The sequence below is a fragment of the Penaeus chinensis genome, chromosome 35 (genome assembly GCF_019202785.1).
Source record: "Penaeus chinensis breed Huanghai No. 1 chromosome 35, ASM1920278v2, whole genome shotgun sequence".
Lineage (NCBI taxonomy): Eukaryota > Metazoa > Arthropoda > Malacostraca > Decapoda > Penaeidae > Penaeus > Penaeus chinensis.
In genome coordinates, this window is record NC_061853.1 from 11,527,209 (window position 1) to 11,549,787 (window position 22,579).

At 35.2% G+C, this 22,579-nt stretch overlaps 1 protein-coding gene across 2 annotated transcripts; it reads right to left on the reverse strand.

The window, feature by feature from the left end:
* Positions 1 to 261: 261 nt before the first annotated feature.
* Positions 262 to 7,620, reverse strand: LOC125044216 (cytoplasmic tRNA 2-thiolation protein 2-A-like). 2 transcript variants are annotated; one of them, XM_047640730.1, is made up of 9 exons: positions 7,392 to 7,620; positions 6,098 to 6,206; positions 5,826 to 5,900; positions 4,264 to 4,463; positions 3,692 to 3,840; positions 3,284 to 3,532; positions 2,638 to 2,766; positions 1,348 to 1,855; positions 262 to 451 (listed from the first exon to the last, which is right to left on the reverse strand). In XM_047640730.1, exons 2-8 carry the CDS (start codon positions 6,163 to 6,165, stop codon positions 1,721 to 1,723), a joined length of 1,005 nt encoding a protein of 334 aa, XP_047496686.1. In that variant the 5' UTR covers positions 6,166 to 6,206; positions 7,392 to 7,620; the 3' UTR covers positions 262 to 451; positions 1,348 to 1,720. The 2 variants fall into 2 exon arrangements, with proteins under 2 accessions (XP_047496686.1, XP_047496687.1); XM_047640731.1 differs by having other exon boundaries at positions 7,566 to 7,584.
* Positions 7,621 to 22,579: the final 14,959 nt, after the last annotated feature.

Here is a 22,579-nt window from a genome sequence, read left to right on the forward strand (position 1 = left end):
AACAAGTCAGGATATTAAAGATGTATTTAATATCAATTTAACATAAATTTAAACTTTATTTTAACCTTTATTTTACTTTATTTTTTAGTTCAGACTCAATGAAATAACCTTATTTTCTCAGAACATTAAACACAAAAAAGTCTTTGGTGTTATAAATATTTCAATCATAATACAGTTAGATGTCATCAAACATCTTAAAATAAAATCCAACATATATAGAAAATCATTTGCACTATGATTATTTGAAATAAAACAACGAAATTCCACCAATATATCTCTATAATTACAAAAAGGTCCAAGTTTCAATCTGCAATAAAATGCTAAAAGCAAATTCTCTATTTTCAGAGACACATTATAAGAGAAAATCCTGAATCTGTTCCCTCATGAGTTTCCGTCGTTCTTCTTCGGCCACCATTCCTAACGTTTTCGACGGGAGTAGCTCGAGGTCTCTCTGGAATGAAGACAAAAAGAAAAGTTTTAGGCAATATTTGATTTAATTGATTAATTAATGCATCATTTGTGGGTTCATGCATTGTCCTCTGTAGTCTTTTTGTGAATTTTGTTGCATCCATATGGCTCCAGAAGTGCTCAGCCACCAGGGAGTCAATCAGTAGGCTCTTGTGAGGATGCCTGATACCCCATGATGTTAATTTTGAAACTTGTTATTTTTATTGACACTATGATTATATACTAATAAAAGAAATATTTTCTTTTTAAATCTGCAAATCAATGAAAAGGGTAAAGAGATAAGATAGGCTTGACTAATAACTGATTCCTAACAATAGGACTAATTTATTAACTGTCTCCTTATAGTAGGACTATGCGCTTGTGTATAAACACAATTAATCAGCAGCAATGGATTAAAGAGATTGGGGAAGGAAAAAAAAAAGAAAGTGAAAGATACATCATTAACAAACGAGTAGTCACATGACTGTAATTCATGGCAAGATGTGGTCATAATCCATGTACTAAGGTGTCAAACTATATATCAAATCCAGGCCAATACAGGGTATATAGTCAGTTATCATCCCCTTTGAGATGGAAATGGCAAGTGAATTAATGCACCATGAGTACCACCCCCTGTGAGAGGGTAATGAACTGATGCAAACTCTGTTTTGTTTACCCTTGAGGCTATGTTAGAAGGTCGAATTTTGACTGCATTATAGCAACATTCACATTCCTCTCAAAACTCTGTACATAGTTTTGCTCTTTAAGTACTATACCTGAGAAAAAAAATATATATATATGAATAAATATAAAAATAATAATTACTACTAAAATAATAATTCTATAAAATATAAATAAAAGAGAGAAAATAAAACCATTACTTATCCACATATTTCTTACCAGCTCTCTTGCAATGATCCGACATCCATAGCAGAGGTAACCTTCAAGCTGGTCCGGTGATAATACATGTTCCCTTTTGCTGTTTTTTCCCCCACTGCCACAACCACCGTCTCCATTACAAGCACAGGAATTTTCAGCAAGCTCTGCACTGTCACTCGATTCACAACTTCCATTCACAGTTGATTTATCATATAAAGCATTGCTTATCCCCTTATTTCCTTCCTTGGAGTCACCCCCCACCTTCCGCTGAGACAATTCCTGCGATACAAGAATGGCATGGACAGCAGAAGCTTCACCCTGCTCAGTGTCCAAATCCGAGCCACAGAGGACACACACGTCACTGCAAGAACCAGCACCAATGACTGGCTCTGGACTAGGTGCGTCGGCTCTGCTCTGAGGACGAGGACACGAGCTTGTCTCCCGTACGGAAGATGGTAGGGATAGTGGCAGGGAAGTCCATCTGTAGGGTTTTCACAAAATCTTCTGTGCAGGAGGTGATGCTTGAACCCTAAAGGAAAAAATAAGCTAGGTTATAAATGATATGCAAATGATAGGATAATGATGGTGTGGCAATGGTGATGATGGTAACAACTGCCATCCTACATTCTAAAAATATGATTTGTGCATATAATAGACAAGTTAATTATATCTGCATATAAAAGAAGGTGGAAATCATCTTCAGGCCTAATTAACTTTATTTTTCAGAATATAACAAATAATGCTGAGGAATTTCTGCAGATACACAAAAAAGTGAATGAAGAAAAAAAAGAAGAGAAGTAGTGGATTATTAGATGAAACAGAAGAACCAGAGGAGTGAAAGAGATAGAAGATGAAGAGAAGTGGAAGAAATATGAAGAAGAGTACAAGAATTAGAAAAAAATACCAAGGTAAAAGGAGAAAGGAAAAAAGGGAATGGAAAAGATGCTAAAAGGAAAAGTAGACGAATGTAAAAGAAATAGAAAAAGAAGATAATCAAGAAAATAAGATTAAGGTAAAAGAAATACAAAAAGAAGACATAAAACAGAAGAAAGTAACAAATCAAAAAAAAAGAGAAAGACATGGAAGAAGAAAAGGAAGGCAAAGGAAGAAGGTAATAGAAAAAGAAAATAATAGACAAAGAAGACAATGAAAAAGATGACATTAAAAGAAAAAAAGGAAGAAAATAAACAAATTAAAAAAGGAGCTAAGGAAATAAAAGAATTAGAAAAAGGAGCTAAGGAAATAAAAGAATTAGAAAAAGGGGACAAAGAAGAAAAAAGTTAATACACTGGGTAAAAATTGGTTCCCTACCTTCGTCTGGAAACCTGGTGTTTGCTCTGCAGACAAATTGTGAATTTGTACATAATACTGAATCTCATTTTGAAGAATTTCTCTCATTGGTCGGTATATTTCGATGCCTTGGTGCACTGACTTGAAATGCTGCAGGAAAGATTTTTGCATTATTAAACCTGTTTATATTTAAACTCTCCTGATTGGATCATATAATAATACATTTTGCTGCATGAATAAGAGTCTGTGTAGAAAATATGCTCACAGAAGGTATTAGCAGGTATTCAAGCATAATTCGGCATCAACCCCAATAGCAAGGGTGAGGGCAGTTCATTAGCTAACCTCAGTGAACATGACAGAGAGATATATATAGCATTAAAGAATCTGCACATGACTGGTAACTTGTAAGAAGCAAGTGAGAGGAAAGTTACCGACTGACAAGGACTGTCCACTGCAATAACATAACATGTTGATTGCATAAATTTGTAATTGTCATTTCTCTATGTAAAATGCAATATAGTTATTATACAATAAAGCTAAATCAATTTTCTCATATTCATACTGTATGATAAGTTGGTTCAAACCAGACAATTACTGCCACTAGACATGAAAAGAAATTTAACTAAGAAAAAACGTCAATCACCCCACAGCAGAATCAATCACCTACCACTCTTCCAGGCAGCTGTGAGCCTCGACCAATGGCCACATTTCCCAGGATTGCAATAGACAAGCTTGTTGCATTGTCACCAAGAAAGACTTTCTGATAACCAAGAGCTTTTGCGGCCTGAAGTATGAGGTCTTGACGCAGCTGCTCTGCTAGGTCTTCTTTGGCCGATAGACTCTTGCAGGCCATTAATAGGTCTCTTGTGCCTTCTTCTAGGCTCTTAGTCTTTGGGAGATGTTCTTCGTTCCATTCCTGTTTATAATCAATCAATCAATAGTATTCTTTACCCTGTTTCTACTTGGCTGTAAATTTACTCAATAATATAACTGTACCAATATGAAAGTTTAGTAAATTAAATATTTCACGTGCATATGCAGTCTAAGCCTGAAGGAAAATAACCAATAATCTCACCTTAGTAAACAAAACAGGGGACATCACTTGTGTAGACATAATCTGCTCTATTGATGTAACATAGCAATCAAAGTTTAACGAGGTCACTTCTCCACAAACTTTCTTGATGTATTCATGGCCAGAGCTTGGGTTTTCACTTAAACAACTTTCTGTAAATGATAAGAAATGAAATGACTTTTCATTTCCACTTAAATATTGTTATTACATTATAATTTAAATAAATCTATAAATACTTTTTTTTTTTTTTTATTCAAAATATTAGAACAGGTACTGAAAGTGTGTTCTACTATTCAGAAAAAAAAAATTAAATACCTAGCTTAAAAGGAATAATTTACACATAAATTCATGTTGTCAATAACATTTTTTATCACCTCACAAAAAAATTAATGATACACTGGGTAATTTTTGTAAAGATTTTTTTTTAAAGAGTATCATATTTATATGCATATCCATATCTTCTTTATCATCAATTTTACTCAGTGTGAAATACTCTGACTCTGTAATAATCGACATCATTCAGTCACTTTAAATCAACTTAGCATTAGTATAAAGCATGACATATTCACTACTACCATCTACATAGAGGAAGGCTGGCTCAAATCGCAACTGTTTGTGTGAAGTCTCATTCAGGCCCTGCCGAATGAGGTGCAGCATGGCAGCCGATGATGGTCCACCAGATGTTGCAACCAACACTTTGTCACCATGTCGGATCTGCTTTGACTTGCCAATGGTTGAGCGGAACTTGTGCACAAAGTAAGCCAAGAAACATTCCCTGGAACATTCAAGAATAACAGAGATGAAGAGCTTTTCTATATGTTAGTGTTTTTGATGAATGCCGGCACATCTTCCTTCCTTCCATCCATCCATCCATCCATCCATCCATCCATCCATCCATCCATCCATCCATCCATCCATCCATCCATCCATCCATCCATCCATCCATCCATCCATCCATCCATCCATCCATCCATCCATCCATCCATCCATCCATCCATCCATCCATCCATCCATCCATCCATCCATCCATCCATCCATCCATCCATCCATCCATCCATCCATCCATCCATCCATCCATCCATCCAACAGGCCATTCACCTTTATAAGATTAACACTAGCAAATATGATTATCCATGTGTTTGGCCTAACACTATGAAAATATAAGAAATCAAAAGTCACAGGACCAAAAACACTGCAAAATATCAATAAAACAAAAAAATATCTTAGGGAAATTCTTAAATCACAAATAACAGTAAAAGTAATAGGAAATGTTAAATACATATAGTATATATTTAATACATAAGTACAACTGAAAAACCCACAGGCTATAGCAATGAACATGGGCAATTTAGTTTATTTTCTTGAAAGTTATTCTGTGGCCATGTTATTTTACAAAGGCGAGTAGTTTTTGTATACATGTGTACTATATTTTGAAAGAGGCTTTTTTAAGCATTTGCAAGAAATTTCATAACTGTAATGAATAAGAATTTTAAGGGACATCATGGAAGTCAAACAGCAAAACCAAAATGCTATTTTGGAGCTCAGTGTATGTTACCTGTGTCCAATAGTTAAGCACATCCTGTCACAAAAAAAATTATTTGCTGATGAGCAGGTGATTGGAACGTCTCACCAAGGGAAACAAAATATGGGTGTGAGGCAGTGACGGAACATCTTATCATGGGAATTACTGCTGAGTTTTGGGTAATGGAGACGACTCATCATAAGTGCACAAAGCATATGGAGTAAAACTGATCTAGCCTTAAGGGCCATCTCCAAAAAGGATACTATATCCATACATAGGTACCTATTCTTGCCAGTCACATGTGAGTGTTTGTGTTGGCCAGGCCTAAAGGCCACAAGCCTGGAGGGGGTCATCACTCAAGGAAGCCTAGTATCTAGATTTCAATCCAGGTGTATGCTGCAAGGCACCTGGATCGAATGGGTTAAATGTGTTCACACAGTATTCAATTCCCAAGTCTTACTCAGAATTCATATCATAAATGCCCACCAAGTGCGTGATTATATCTATAATCACATGGACAAATAGATGAATGAATGGATATAATATTACACAGAGATTCTAGACTTTCAGTTAAAAAAAAAATCTTATTTACTCAAAATAAACATTTAGGACTACCTGCAATATGCATCCTTGACTCGTAGCACAACTTCAGCAGTTCCTGTTCCACATTTGCGACACATAACATCACCACTGGAAAGAGTGAGGAGCAAACTCTTTACAATATAATAAAATAAAAAAAGATATGAGAAAAATAATTCTGTATCAGGAATTTCAAATATCCCAAGTGAACAAGAACACTAGCAAAGTAATGTGGAAATATTACATGGAGACTAATAAATCAAATACTAATGGATACAATATTATAAAAAAAAAATTAATTGGCTTACCAACTGATGTCCAACTGGCCTGTGGCTCGTGTCATTTCTGTGAGCTCATCAGGATCAACACTACACATGGTGACGATTCAATTACAGCTCACTTGAACAAAAAGTTTACCTGAAGGAAAAAAGTCAGAATTAATAATTGACAACTTACATGGTTATATATATATATATGCACAATCATGAATCACACAAAAATAAAAAGGAAGTTTATAATTGTGGGCTACAAAAATGAGCTACAGTAACAATGACATACAATTGATTCAGTGATAATGCTTTTGACAATTAATAATTGACAACTTACATGGTTATATATATATATATGCACAATCATGAATCACACAAAAATAAAAAGGAAGTTTATAATTGTGGGCTACAAAAATGAGCTACAGTAACAATGACATACAATTGATTCAGTGATAATGCTTTTGACAATTCAACTGCACAAAGAGAGACAAAAATAAAGAATTCTGCCTTATAAAATAACTGAAATGACAGGCACTGTTATCAAGTAATCCACAGAGATAAAGAACAATAGTGCTTTTTGATATCAACATTTTTATGAAAATCCAACTCCCTTATTTATGGTCTATGGAGAATCAGCGCAAATAATGTGGCTATTCACAGAGACATCCTCCAACTGTAAAGTTTTCATTCAAAATATATATATTCCTGTAAGTGGGGATGGCTTTGGTAAACCACACAGAAACTTAAGTGAAACTAAATACTGGAAAGAAGATTGAATGACTCAAGGGGATTTCAAGCCTACACTGCACATTTAGATATGCAAATTGCAGTTCTTTCACATTTCACTTCTATAAAAAGTGGAATTAGCCTAAGCTCTTTAGAGAATATAACTGGTGTTAGCCCTTGCTTGAGTGCCGAAGGTATGGAGGCCTCAGAAATTTCTGCCTGTGCTCTTCCTTATATCAACATACTTTCCTGATGGTGACAAAATAACTAGGAGGATCAACTAGACACGCTCTTCACAAACTTGCATTCCTCATCCAACTACCTCTGATATATCAAAGAATGTAAAACTCACCCGATTTCCTTTCATTCCTTATACACCAAGAGTGCTTTTTTTTTTTTTTATTCTATTGCATAACAGGATGCAACATAATATATTAATATATACAGACAACTAAAACATAGAATACCAACCAAAACCCGACAGATAACTATATATATAATGAAACAAAAGCTTCATTATCATTCACAGAAACTTACACACAAATGACAAAAAAAAAAAAAAAAATGTAATGAAATAAAACCCTCCTTAACACCCATAGCAACTTACGCAAAAATCGTCTTCTTTTTTCTTTCTTCGTTTTATAGGGTTTTAGACTATAATACTCTAATCTTCTCTGTAGCTTATATATAATCAATAATACTTGTTCTCCGTTGAAAAATCTTCATGTGTCTTAAAATGTAATATCTTTAAGTTGGTGGTTGATCTGAGCCTGTAATTTACGCCAAAATGAACACCAGGTAGATGCGCTGACGCCTCTTGCCACGTGCTGTTGTGTCATGTAAACAAGACCCGTGTTTGAGACGCTTTTACGGGGTCGCTATTCGGTTTTATCAATTTGTTTCCTGTGTATTACTTCAGGTGTTGGTGTTGAGATGATAACACTAATTATAATAATCATAACACTAATAATAATAATCATAACAATATATAGTAATAGCCATAGCATGATAAAAATAATAGTAATAATAATAATGATAATGATAAAAGTAATAATAATATTAATAATAATAATAATAATAATAATAATAATAATAATAATAATAATAATAATAATAACAATAATAACAATAATCATAATGATCATGATACAAATAATAATGATAATAATAATAATGATAATCATACAATGATAAAGATAATGAAGATGATGATAATTATCACCAATATTATCATTATCATTATTATCACAATCATTATTAATATTGCTTCTATTATTAATATTGTTATCATTACTGTCAACATTATCACTGGTATTGTTATTATTAATATTATCCTCATTATTACAATTATTATTATCATTACTGTTATTATTATCATTATATAATTATTAATGTTATCATCATTGTGTGCTTAAGGCGAATACCAACCTCTCTCTCTCTCTCTCTCTCTCTCTCTCTCTCTCTCTCTCCCTCTCTCCCAGTCTCTCTCTCTCTCTCTCTCTCTCTCCCAGAGTCTCGCTCTTTCTCCCTCCCAGTCTCTCTCTCTCTCTCTCTCTCTCTCTCTCTCTCTCTCTCTCTCTCTCTCTCTCTCTCTCTCTCTCTCTCTCTCTCTCTCTCTCTCTCTCTCTCTCTCTCTCTCTCTCTCTCTCTCTCTCTCTCTCTCTCTCTCTCTCTCTCAGTCTTGCTATCTCTCTCTCTCTCTCTCTCTCTCTCTCTCTCTCTCTCTCTCTCTCTCTCTCTCTCTCTCTCTCTCTCTCTCAGTCTTGCTATCTCTCTCTCTCTCTCTCTCTCTCTCTCTCTCTCTCTCTCTCTCTCTCTCTCTCTCTCTCTCTCTCTCTCAGTCTTGCTATCTCTCTCTCTCTCTCTCTCTCTCTCTCTCTCTCTCTCTCTCTCTCTCTCTCTCTCTCTCTCTCTCTCTCCCTCTCTCTCTCCCAGTCTTACTCTCTCTCTCTCTCTCTCTCTCTCTCTCTCTCTCTCTCTCTCTCTCTCTCTCTCTCTCTCTCTCTCTCTCTCTCTCCCAGTCTCTCTCTCTCTCCCTCCCAGTCTTGCACTCTCTCTCTCTCTCTCTGACAGGCACTCAGGTTGGCCATTTCGCGGTCGGGGGAATGACCGCGACCACAGACGGAGGGATGGAAACCGAGGGGAGGTACGATGTCCTCAGTGAGAAGGATATCGGTGGGACCCCGGCACGGATGAAAAAAAAAAGCAAAGAGGCAGCTATCTGCCTCTGTGGAAGTTACACCACCTGGACACCTGTGTGCACACTTCAAGAATGAGACAAAACTGCGCACTCATGGTGACAAATATCGCTGGGTCTCTAAGGCCCTAAAAATGGACCTGTATATTAAGACATACGGATCCCTAGAACTGAAAATCGGACGCAACAACGTCTATGTTAAATGCAAGAACGAGCAAATTATTGCTCATATAACATCTAGCGGTGTATGTGGCGAGGTGCTCGAGAAAGACAAAGTATTTGGCAAGGGAAAATGTACTAACATCATTGTGTTCGATGTCCCAAGGGAAATCGAAACAGAAGAAATTACAGCATATAATGAACGTATCATTCATGCGAGGCGCATGAAGACTAATGGAATGCTGACCCAGAGAGTCATCATAACCTATGAGGGGGAGGTAATCCCTAAAAGTATCAAAATGGATGAGGGCATGGCACCCTTTAGGTGTGCCATCTTCAAATCCCTGACCCCGTTTTGCTGAAATTGTTCACAGTGGGGCCACGGAACACGTGCTTGTCCACGAGACGCACCGCGATGCCGGTACTGCGCTCTTCCACACGGAAGTTCAGAATGTGCAGAAAAGATTTCCGAAGGAAAAAATGTCCCTCGGAAATGCGTGAATTGCCGACAAGAGCATAATGCAAACTCTCCATTAAGCGCTTACTATCCAAAGGACAGGAAAACAAACAGTAAAAAAAACAGGCAGCCCTCCCCCCCACAAAAGTCCCCGACAGCCCCGCGCTTCGATGATGTGGGGGAATTCCCACACCTGCAGAGGTCAACAGTGATGGCCCCTGTAACGGAAGCCATGGCACCGGCCACAGTACCAGCACAAGCAGGAGGTCAAACTCTGTCAACTCAAGCACCAGCTGCAGCACCAACTCCAGCACCATATGCTGCATCAGTCTCTACACCACCTTCAACACCAGCTGCAGCACCAACTCTAGCACCATCTGCTGCACGAGCTTCAGCACCAGCTTCAGTATCAGTTGCAGCATCAGCTGCAGCTCAGCCCTCTCTGCAGCAGGACAAACAAAAGTCCAACGGGGAAATCAAAGAACTACTGCAAATGCTACTTCGACAGATGGAGCAGATGATGTTCATGATGCAGCAACAAATGGCTCAGCAATCTCAACTTCAGGAAAGGATGTTTTCGTTCCTCCTCAATCAACAACAACATCACCCTGTAGTGGGCCTTAGAAATGGTCAAGTAATCAATGTCTCCAGTTAATCACTTGAGATATATTACCTGGAACATAAACAGTTTGCAGAAACGCAAGGCAACTCTCTCCCAGTACCTTCACTCCGAAAATGTTGATGTGTGTTGCCTTCAGGAAGTCAGAACTAGTGCTCGTTATGCAAAAATTGCGGCATACACATACTATGACAGACCAAATATTGCTAACCCCTCTACGAGAGGGCTTGGCATTTACATAATGAACTCAATTCCATCGAAAGTGATTGATGACAATAGTGACAACTCCTGTGTTGACTATCTTAGTATTACAATATTTCTAGACGGTAAAACTATCACCATCATTAATGTATATAATCCACTTGATAGTGAGGTGGTACCTAAACCTCCTGACTGCATGATACTGTCTTATTGTGTGGGGATTTTAATGCTCGCCATCCTCTCTTGGGCTCCGAGGGAAGGACCATTGGGAAAAACGGTAAGGCTTATTATGACTATCTCCAAAATACTAGTGACCCCATACATTTATTATGCCCCTTCGAAAAAACTCATTATTTAGGAGGGAAATTGGACTACATAGCTCTATACAATCAGCACACACTACCAAGTACTGCGAAAGTCATCCCATTCTTAGTTAGTGATCACTGGGCATTAGGTATAACCCACCCTTTTTGCAAAAGAACCCCTCCCCAGCCACGCCTTAGATACCACCTTGCTGCTAAATATCATGATGAATTCATTGAAAGAATTGCCTGCTGGTATGAAGACTTTACTCCTACCAGCCTGGATCACTTTAATGAAACTCTCTGTCAGCAAGTTGGCAATATCATTACTCAAATACAGCCCAAAAGCCATGCCAAGCACAGATCTTTATCCTCCAGAGGTAGACATGCACAGCAACTAAACAAAGAACCTGAGATAAAACTGCTTAGGAGGCTCATACGATCTACAGTAAGTCAGCTACGACACTTGGGGAAAAAACCATACTTAGTTAGGGATCTTGTGTTTTTTTAGTAAAAAGATCAATGAGATAATAACACGGAAACGGGAGGAAAATTTTTATGCCTGGGCAGAATCAATTGACTCCATGACAACCATGAGTAATGTATGGATGGAAATCAGCAAGATTAAAGGCAATACATGCAGTATAACACCCCACCCACATCCATAAAGGGTAGCCTCACCTCTCCTCAATAAATGGTGTGAGGATTCTTCTCTTGATAGTCTTCCGTTATCCATACGCAGGTGCTCCCTTAAATTAGGCCATAAAAACGAAATTGACTATCAGTGCCACCTCTTAGATGAGGCTGATGCACCATTTACAAGTGGGGAACTCCTTGCAGCCATTAAGACTAGCAAATCCACTACACCTGGGGATGATGGAATCACTTACGACATCATCCGACTTCTTGCAAAGGTACAGGTTAAGGGAAGAAATCCTCTTCTTGATCTCTTCAACTTAACCTACATGGCAGGCATCTTGCCTACCACTTGGAAAAAGGCAACCATCATTCCCATTCCAAAACCAGGACGGCCAGATGAATATAGGCCGATTTCTCTGACGTCCTGCCTGTCTAAAACCTGTGAAAGAATTCTCCTTACTCGTTTACACCACCAGATCAAAGACATGATCCACCCATCTGTCTTTGGCTTTCAAAAAGGGAGAGGAACACAAATGTGTCTAGCACAGTACCTAAATGGACGTAATGCACAGTCTTCTTACTTCATAGATTTTAAGGGAGCATTCGACAGAGCCTCCCCTACTGCAATCCTCCATGAACTAACTCTTTTAGGAGTTAAGGGCAAGCTTGTTATGGATAAAGGATTATCTATCTTTGAGAAGAGCAAAAGTGTGGTATCAAGGCAACTATAGTGCTAATGGCGAATTGGAATTAGGCACTCCACAAGGGGGAGTATTGTCCCCTACACTGTTTAATATACTTATGCACTCTCTTTGCAAGCTCAATTATGAATTAGGAGACCTATGCAGCATCATATCCTATGCTGATGACATTCTTATTCAGGTATTTGATAGGGGGGAATATGTTTTACAGAGGTTCAGCAAAAAGTGTGCCTCCCTTGGTCTCATAATCAACCCAATCAAAACTAAGCATATTTCCAGATCTCGTAAACTGCCTTACATTCCAAAGTTAGGTGGACAAACTACTGCAAGAACTGACACCTACAAATATCTTGGTGTTATGGTGACTGCTCCCCACCTTATGTCCCACAACTCACGTTTTGCCAAGGATATTGTTCAAAACATCAAGGAACGATGCCTTGAGCGTTTAAGACCATTGCAATACTAAGTAACAGATATGTAGGTGCCTCCCTGAGAGTCCTAAGGTTGATGTATATCTCCCTTGTCAGGTCCATGATATGCATGCCCAGTTCTTAGTATGCTGGCACCGAGTGCCCTCAAACCCCTTGAAGTTTTACAGAACAAGGCCAAGAGAATTATACTTGGATGCCCAATGACTGCTAAAGTTCTCGTCATGAGGAAAGAGTTAGACCTCCCTTCTATTCACAGTCGTGTCATCCAATTTAACACCATACTTGGCATCAGACTCCTGCAGCTTCAGCCTAGATCACAAATCTCCAATATCCTATCAAATTAGTAAATAATAGAGTTAGGTATGCCCGACCTCGATACTCCAATCTCATACAGTCCAACTTAGAATGGAAAACTAAAACTGTTCATACTATCATGTTCTTCAATGTATGGAACAACGAAGATATTAACATTCCAGATACAGTAATTGCTGCTCCTTGGCACAGAACTCATGTACATGCTTATATTGATAAATGAATAGGGTCTAAATCTTTGGCTTCAAAAATGGAACTAAAAGCTCACTACTTGAAATATATAGATGGCATTCTACATCCCTCTCATGGTACGCCCCCACTTGCAATCTACTGTGATGCCTCCACTGATCCTCATGGAGCAACAGGGATTGGTGTGCTAATTCCTGATATAGATCTTGAAGAAAGTGTGTGCATTTCCAACTGGACAAGCACAACTGATGCCGAGTCAGTAGCTATACATCATGCCATTAAGAAAGGTAGTGAGCAGCAGCGACACCTGGCTGTCTTTACAGACAGCCAAGGCGCTCTCCAAAGTCTTACTGCATTTAATCCAGAAAACATGATAACTAGGAATATCCTTCACCAAATTTCCAAACTATCAGAACGGGGTACTCAAGTGTCACTATACTGGATACCCTCTCATATAGGAATATCACTATGTGACAGGGTTGATCAATTAGCCAGGTTAGCACTTTCCCATGAAGATCCATATTATATAATACCACTATCTCTCAATCAAATGAAAAAACGAGTTATCAACTGTCTTAGAGATTATGAGGGTCAGGTATGGACCACTGAAAAGATGAAAAAAGACGGACATGGTACTATCTGGCATTACGAGAGTATTGCTGGGACATCAAATTTAGACAAACCCTATAAAATCTATCACGGGCTGTCTAGGAGACAACAGGTTACATTAACTAGGCTACGCATAGGATATCAGTACACTATGCAATATGTACAGGATGCAGTTTTGGATGCAAAACCTGTTTCATATCACTACTGCAAACTGTGCAAGGCACCCAAGTCGCATAATCTCACTCATTACTTACTCTGTTGCATAAAGACTGCATCCTATCGATCAAGTAGTACTGTTCACAGATTAGCACTTGTTGATTATATTAACTTTATTATAGACACTGGTCTTGTCTTTGACATGATTAGAGATATAAACGGTTTTTTACCAGCCAGATGATATTTTGATACAGTGATAATAGCACAGCCCCTCAGGCATGTATGTAACACTAATGTTTGACTGATGGCCCTCTACAAAAATCGAAGCACAGCCAGGTTGGATAGATGCTTTGGTATCTTATCCTGGCTTTTTGCAGGGCATGTACACTGTTCTGTAAATAAATGTTATCAAATCAAATCTCTCTCTCTCTCTTTCTCCCAGTCTCTCTCTCTCCCAGTATTTCTCTCTCTCTCTCTCTTTAACTCTCTCTCTCTCTCTCTCTCTCTCTCTCTCTCTCTCTCTCTCTCTCTCTCTCTCTCTCTCTCTCTCTCCTAGTCTCTCTCTCTCTCTCTCCTAGTCTCTCTCTCTCTCCTTCATCTCGTAAGGGGGGGGGGGGCAAAGGATATGTAGGGGGCCGTGGGGGACGTACACAGGCGATCCACTGCACTCTGACTGATAATTCTAGACCTTAACTGATAGCTGGGTTGTATCGTGACGTTTCATTTCACGAGGCGGAGTTCATTTCCATTTCTATTAATGAATGTGTTTCATTCAGTCTTTCATTGATTTTCTTTATCAATTTTTATCTTCCGGTGTATTTATTTACTTATCTAACAATCAATTTACGCATTCATTGTTACTGTGATAAGTACAGTATTACACTATAATTATCATTATTAGAATCACCATATTTATAATTACCTACATTATTACCATAATCATTACCATCAATAATGTAATTATTATCATTCTATTATAAATATTGTTACCATTATTATCATCATCATCATTATTATTGATATCATTATTATTTATTGTTATTATCTTCATCATCATTAGTAGTAGTAATAGTAATAGTATTACTATCAACATTATTATCATTATTGATATCATTATCATTAGTATCATCATAATTTATATTATATTTTATCATCATCATCATCATCATCGTTGCTATTATTATCATTATTTCCTAAGTATCATTACTATCATAATTATCCGTTTTATTATTATTACTACCATTTCTATTATCATCATCATCATGTTATTATCATCATAATGATTATTATTATTATCATTATCATGAACATAATTTTGATAGCATTATTACCATCAACATTTTTATTAATATGATCATCCTCAATTCTAATATCATCATTACTATTATCATTGTCATTATGATTGTCATTATTATCATCATCATCATTATTATTATTATTATTATTATTATTATTATCATTATCATTTTTATCATTATTATTATTGTTGTTTTTGTTGTTGTTGTTGTTACTATATTATTATTATCATCATTATTACCATCATTATTATTATTACTATTAGATTATTATCATTATCAGTATCAGTCATATTATTATTATTACTGTAATAATAATCATTATTATCTTTCTTCTCATCATTATCATCATAATTATTATCATTTCCATTACCATTACTATCATTATTATTACTATTAAGACTATTTTCATTATTTATGTCACTATTTATATCACTATCATCATTATCATCATTATTATTTAATGATTAATACTATATTTGTTATCGTTATAATTGTAATTATTATCATTATTATTACTATTATTAGTAGCATTAGTATTAGTACTAGTATTAGTATTATCAATATCATTATCGTTTGATAATCAGCATTATTATCACTAGTACGATCATTATTATTATCATTATCATCATTATGATCATCTCTGTCATCATTACCATTATCAATATCTCTATTACTGCTAGTGTTGTTGTCATTATTATTATTTTCATTTACATTATTAATATAATAATAAATATTATTATCTTATTTTTTTTTATCTTTTATTACTCTCTTTACGATAATTATTACTGTATTACTGCTAGTGTTGTTGTCATTATTATCATTTTCATTTCCATCGTTATTATAATAATAAATATTATTATCTTTTTTTTTCTCTATTACTCTTATCATTACTACTAGTATCATATGTATCATCATTGTTTCTATTAATTTCATAATCATTACTATCGTTACTTAAATTATTATTATTATTATTATTATTATTATTATTATTATTATTATTATTATCAGTATCATTATTATAATCATTATTATTATTATTATTATTATTATTATTATTATTATTATTATTATCTTTGTTGTTTTTATTATTATTATTATTGTTATTATTATCATTATTATTATCAATAATAATATTAATATTATTATTATTGTCATTATTATTATCATTATTATTATTATTATCATTATTATTACCATCATCATTATTATCATTATTTTGATAACTTTATTCTTATTGTTGTTATCATAATCATTATTATACTCATTATTATAACTTTTATCATCATTATCAGTATTATTAATGTTATTAATGGTATTATTCATGTCATTTTCATTATTAATATTTTCATCATTATCATTATTATCATTATCATATTCATTATTATTGTTAGTATTATTATTATTAGTAGTAGTAGTAGTATCATATCATAATCATCATTAATATTATCATTATAATTATTATTATTATAATTATCATTATCAGCATTATTTTTGTTGTTATTATTATAATTATTACTAATATTAATATTAACATTATGATTATCGCTATTATCATCATTATTATTATTAACTTGGTTATCGTTATTGTTATTGCTATAATCATTATCATTATTATTACCAGTAGTAGTAGTAGTAATAATAGTAACAGTAGTATCATTATTATTACCATTATTATTATCATTATTATTATTATTATTATTATTATTATCATTATCATTATCATTATCATTATCATTATCATTATCATTATCATTATCATTATCTTTCTCATTATCATTATCATTATCATTATCATTATCATTATCTTTATCATTATCATTATCATTATCATTATCATTATCATCATCATAATCATCATCATCATCATTATTATTATCAGCCTCAATATTCCCGTAATTATTATAATTATTACTGTTTGCATTATTATTTTCATCATCATTATTACCAATATTGTGTTTTTTTATCATTATTGCTATTGTTATTGTTACTGTTATCATTATTATCAATATTATTGTTCTCATGATAATGATTATAATAATAATAATAATAATAATAATAATAATAACAGTAATACTAATAGTAATAATAATAATAATATGATAATAATAATAACAATGATATTAATAGTAATAATGATAATAATAATAATGGTAATAATAATAATAATAATAATTATTATTATCATTATTATCATTATTATTATTATTATTATTATTATTATTATTATTATTATTATTATTATTATTATTATTATGTTTATTATTATTGTTATTATTATTATAATTATTACAATGCAACGGTTTATCGGTGCAACTAATAGTTCACGGCAGATGCAGAATATGCCTGTCGGAAGTTTAGTCCTTCTGAACAAACGGCAGAGATGGTATTCCTACGGAGATTGATCTGTGAAAAAAATAATAGGAGGCCTTTACTTTGCTTACTTTATGTTTCCTGATCACAACCCAAATACGATTTGTATGCCACAGCTGATCAGCTGATCATTCCGTTTCATGATTGAGGGAATTATCATTATTATCAGTATTATTGTTATTATTGTTGCTATCATTATCACCATTCCTATTAGTGTTATCATTATTACTATCATTACTATTATGATATTATTATTATTGCTGTTGATGTTATTATTGTTATCCTAATATCATTGTTATTATTATTACTGTCACTATTATTGTTATTGTTATCTCTATCATTATCACCATCCGATTATTAGTATTATTGTTGTTATCATTATCTTAATATTACCATTATTATTGCAATTATCATTGTCAACATCACCATCATTATTGTCATTATTATCATAATTACTTTTAAGGTTATTATTATTATTATAATCATCATAATTATTCTCAATATTATAATGATCATTAAAATCATTGTAATTGCTATTACAATTGTTATCGTTATTTTTATTATTATTATTATAATCTTTATCATTAACGTCATCATTATTATTTTCATTATTGTTATTTTCATCACGACAATCCAGTTTTTCCCTTTTCCTACTGTCACCATATTTTTATTACCATTATGATCATCGTCAACAAGATTACCGTCATTATCTATGAATTTATCAATACTATTTTCACGATCATTATCAACAGAACTATCATTAAAGACCAAGGGTGTTGAGAGCCTGGGTAATGCAATGGTACAAGCCCTCTGGAACTAATTGAATGTTTTCTTCCCAAAGACAATGTTTTCTTTGGTAATTTGTGGGTTTTGGCGTTGTTGGAGATGAATTTTGATAATTTTAAATCTATATTCACTTATAACGATAGTATTATGAAGATGTTAAAATTAGTAAAAAAAACAATTGATCAAGATTCATTTATGTTTTTTCCTTTTTTTATGAATTTCCTTATGTTGTCCAATTCATTCTTCCATCAACTTCACCAGATTTGTCAGCCTTCCTTGTATCAGGCAAATGAATTAGCTTTTTTACGTAGATGGTAGAGATAGTAATGATAATGAAGAAGTACAATCCTGCGTTCGCTATCAAAAAAATAAAACGTAGTTTTCGTAATTCTGATCGCTTGTCAGCTTGACAAAATAATGTCAGTCGATTGCCCGGATCCAGGTAAGTTTCTAGTAAAATGATATATAAAAGCCACGAGTTCTGCGGGGTCGGGACAGTTGCCCCCCCCCCCCCCCTTCCCCGCTACTATCAAGGTTAAGTTTGAGGTTTGAGGTTTAGTTTGATTCCATTTGTTACAATGGATATTCTTGGTGTGACATACTGTCTGTTTCGTTTTGCTTCTAAACTATCCCCTGTGTGCAAGGAATGGCCGGGGTTACCATCCACTGGCGGCGAGGGATTCGAACGCAGGTCAGCAAGATTGCCAGACGAGATCGCTACCGCTGCACCACACAGCACACAGTGTCACAGTATACTCCCTAAGGCACAAAACATTTCTAACAAAGAATGACTCAATAGGAAACAAACAGTCTATTCGTATCGCACAAAATACATAGACAGAATATTTGCATATGATTGTTTGTCTTTGTGATGTCAGAACGAAGTTGATGACGTCACGAACTGGCAGTCCCTTGGCGGCCTGATTGGCGCAGGAATTCCAGAGTGCAAAACCGAACCGCGTAGAACATTGTCTTTAAGTTTATATTGATATAACAATTACTTCTATGTGAACTTAATTTCCCATTATGAGGTATAACTGATTCTCTTGACGAACGAAAGATAATAAAATATGATAGGTCCTGCAATTAGAATGTGACAGATTCATGGTCAGGGGATTGATAATCAATTTAATATTTTTTACGGTGATTCAAAGAAGCGTTTATTATGACTACTTTTACATGGCATGGAGTTTTCATACTTAACTTATATATCTACAGTGCAATGAAATGAAATGATATTCACGTTTTGCGGAGATTCAACAGAGCATTTCAATGGGGCATGAAACTATATAGTTGATATAGTGGTGTATGTTTTATATGTATTTGTCAGAGGAAAATGTTGTTAGCCTAGTCTATCCATTTTTGGATTTTAGAATATTTATTCCTATTCCCTCCTGTGCATTCATTTAGGGGGTATCTGTGCATGTGTTTACTGAAGGTGACTGGGTTTGCTTAAAGTATTTTTTGTTATCAATTTGCGTACAAGAAACTACACTTTTGATCAAATTAACATATGTGAATATGTATCTCCTCTCTCTAAGTAAGTGTGCTTTAGCGAGACCCAATTAACTAATAATTACTCTTTACGTGCATAAATCTAGCGTACTGCAAGTCTTCTCTGATTGTGAATATAAAGCCAAGTCCCTGATTGAAAGGATATTCCTCGAAAGGCTCTCTCGAATCCGCATATGCAAGTCGAGAATCCACGAACCCTATTCTCAAGTTCATAAATGCAAGTCGAGAATCCGCGAACGGCTTTCTCGAATCCAAAAACGAAAGTCGAGAATCAGTCGAAACCGGGATCGTCTCCCGCGCGTTTCCTGCCCATGACGACTTCCCCGGCGAAGATGAGACCGGAAGCCACGTAGCCCAAGAACAGCACGAAGAAGACTCCTTGCATGTGGTCGAGGTTAATGGAACGGGATCGAACTCCTGCGACCGCCACTTGCTCTTCTTCCTCTCCTTTGCTCGTGGCTTCTTTCCCGCCTCCTGTTTTCCTTTTGTCGTTTTTCTGGCTCTCCATTGCGTCCTGTTAATTGGATAGGGAAGGGAAAAGGCAAGAAATAAAGGACATGAGGAACAACACCTTCTATACACAACTGAAATGAAAACACTGACAAACAGAACGAAATTAAAACATAACGTTTCGAACTTGACAAGAACACCTTATCAGATATAATACACACCAAAATAGTTAGATTTGTTCAAATTACGTTACAACTGACGAGTACGAAAAGACACGTTTCCATTCCGTTTCTATCGTAGCAGTGTTTCCCTTTTAAAATTAACAAGACAAACAGACAGGCAGATAGATAAAAGAGAGAAGACAGACAGACAGGCAGATAGATAAAAGAGAGAACAAGACAAACAGACAGGCAGATAGATAAAAGAGAGACCAAAACAAAAAGGTAGATAGATAAAAGAGAGACCAAAACAAACAGGCGGATAGATAAAAGAGAGAAAAAGACAAACAGACAGGCAGATAGATAAAAGAGAGACCAAAACAAACAAGCAGATAGATAAAAGAGAGACCAAGATAAACAGACAGACAGATAGATAAAGAGCGAGAAAAACCACACCACCTTCTTGGCTATCCTGAGCGAGTCCAGGAACCAGTGCTCGATGAGTCCGGCTTCCACCATCCGCAGCACCCATATGTCGAACTTCCTCCTGAGGGGAGACCCGCGCTGGACCGTCACTCCGATCTCGTGGGGGGAAAAGCACTCCTAGAGGGGGAGGGGGAGGGGGAGGGGGAGGGGGAGAAGAATGTGATGAATAATTGAATAAATTTGTAAGATACTGAGTGAAAGTGGATATGAATGTAGTGATTGTGGATGATAATTGCACTAGTTAGCGAAATTATTTGTGATAAGTGTGTAAGTTGACATTAGTGATAAACAAAACTTTAACGAAATAAAGAATGATAATGGAATAAGTTAATACAAGGAATAATAAGTGAATAGAGGAGTTGGTAAACGGGTAAACCAAAAAAGAAGAAATAAGTGCATGAGATGAGAAATAAATAAATGGGTAAATATGTGAATAAATACCGTAGCTTTTGAAAAGAGATAAGTAAACAAATGAAAATTACTTTGTAGATAACATGAATGATGAATTAATAAATGAATAAAGGAATATAAGCTAAGTGATATATGGAAATAATATTGAACAGATAGACGTGTAGTGAAAAAGTAGATTAAAAAGAATAAGACAAATAGATAATAATAAATTACTAAACAGGTTAATCAGAAAGTGAAAAAAGTGAAGCTATATATCGTTTTGAAACTTTTTTTTTTTTTTTTTTTTTTTTTTTTTTTTTTTCTTTTTTTTTTTTTAGGAAAATACACTTCATATATTTATACAAATATGCTGTTAACTATTATTGCTCTTTCTGATATATCGGTATCACTTCAAAATATTGTGAAATTTGTATCGGGTACCATTGCAGTATCAGTAAATAAGATATATGAATTCTATATGATTCTATGTAATAATTGACTTCCTTTATTCATTCAGTATATGAAGTCAAATGAATTGCAAATATGAAGTCAAATCAATTACAAAATGTTGTGAAAATAGGCTGAATATTGTTTCCTTATGGTTCTCAGTAAAAAAATATCCCAAAAGGAAATCAAAATTAACGCATTGCCATATCTTGCATAGATAAATTAGAAGGATCTAGAAAAAAAAAAAAAAACACATACAAAAATACAGCCAATCATAGATACTTACTCAAATTACACAAAAATTCCATCCCATGTCTTCCCCTATTCGCGAAATAAAACCATAACCATAAACGGAAAAACAGAAAAAAAATACCTGGCGCCAACCTTCACCCTTCCTCCTCTACCTTGATAATCCTCATGGAAGTGACGCCTCGGGAGGTAAGCTGCGTCGTCACCAGGTACTGCAGTGTCTTCCGGGACTCAAGGTTGACAGCAGTTCCTCGCCGCACTTCCGTCCAGATGTCCTCGTAGCGGGTGTGGACTTCGTACCTCTCTGCCAGGCCCTGGAGTGGAGGAAAAAAATCGCCCGTGGCTGGTAAAGGGGTAAATGTCACAGCTACAGTGCAGGAAATGTGTTTGGAAGTGTGTGTGTGTGTGTGTGTGTGTGTGTGTGTGTGTGTGTGTGTGTGTGTGTGTGTGTGTGTGTGTGTGTGCGTGCGTGTGTGCGTGCGTGCGTGCGTGCGTGCGTGCGTGCGTGTGTGTGTGTGTGTGTGTGTGTCTGAAATACATCTATCTATTTATCTATCTATTTGAGAGAGAGAGAGAGAGGAGATAGAGAGAGAGAGGAGAGAGAGAGAGAGAGAGAGAGAGAGAGAGAGAGAGAGAGAGAGAGAGAGAGAGAGAGAGAGAGAGAGAGAGAGAGA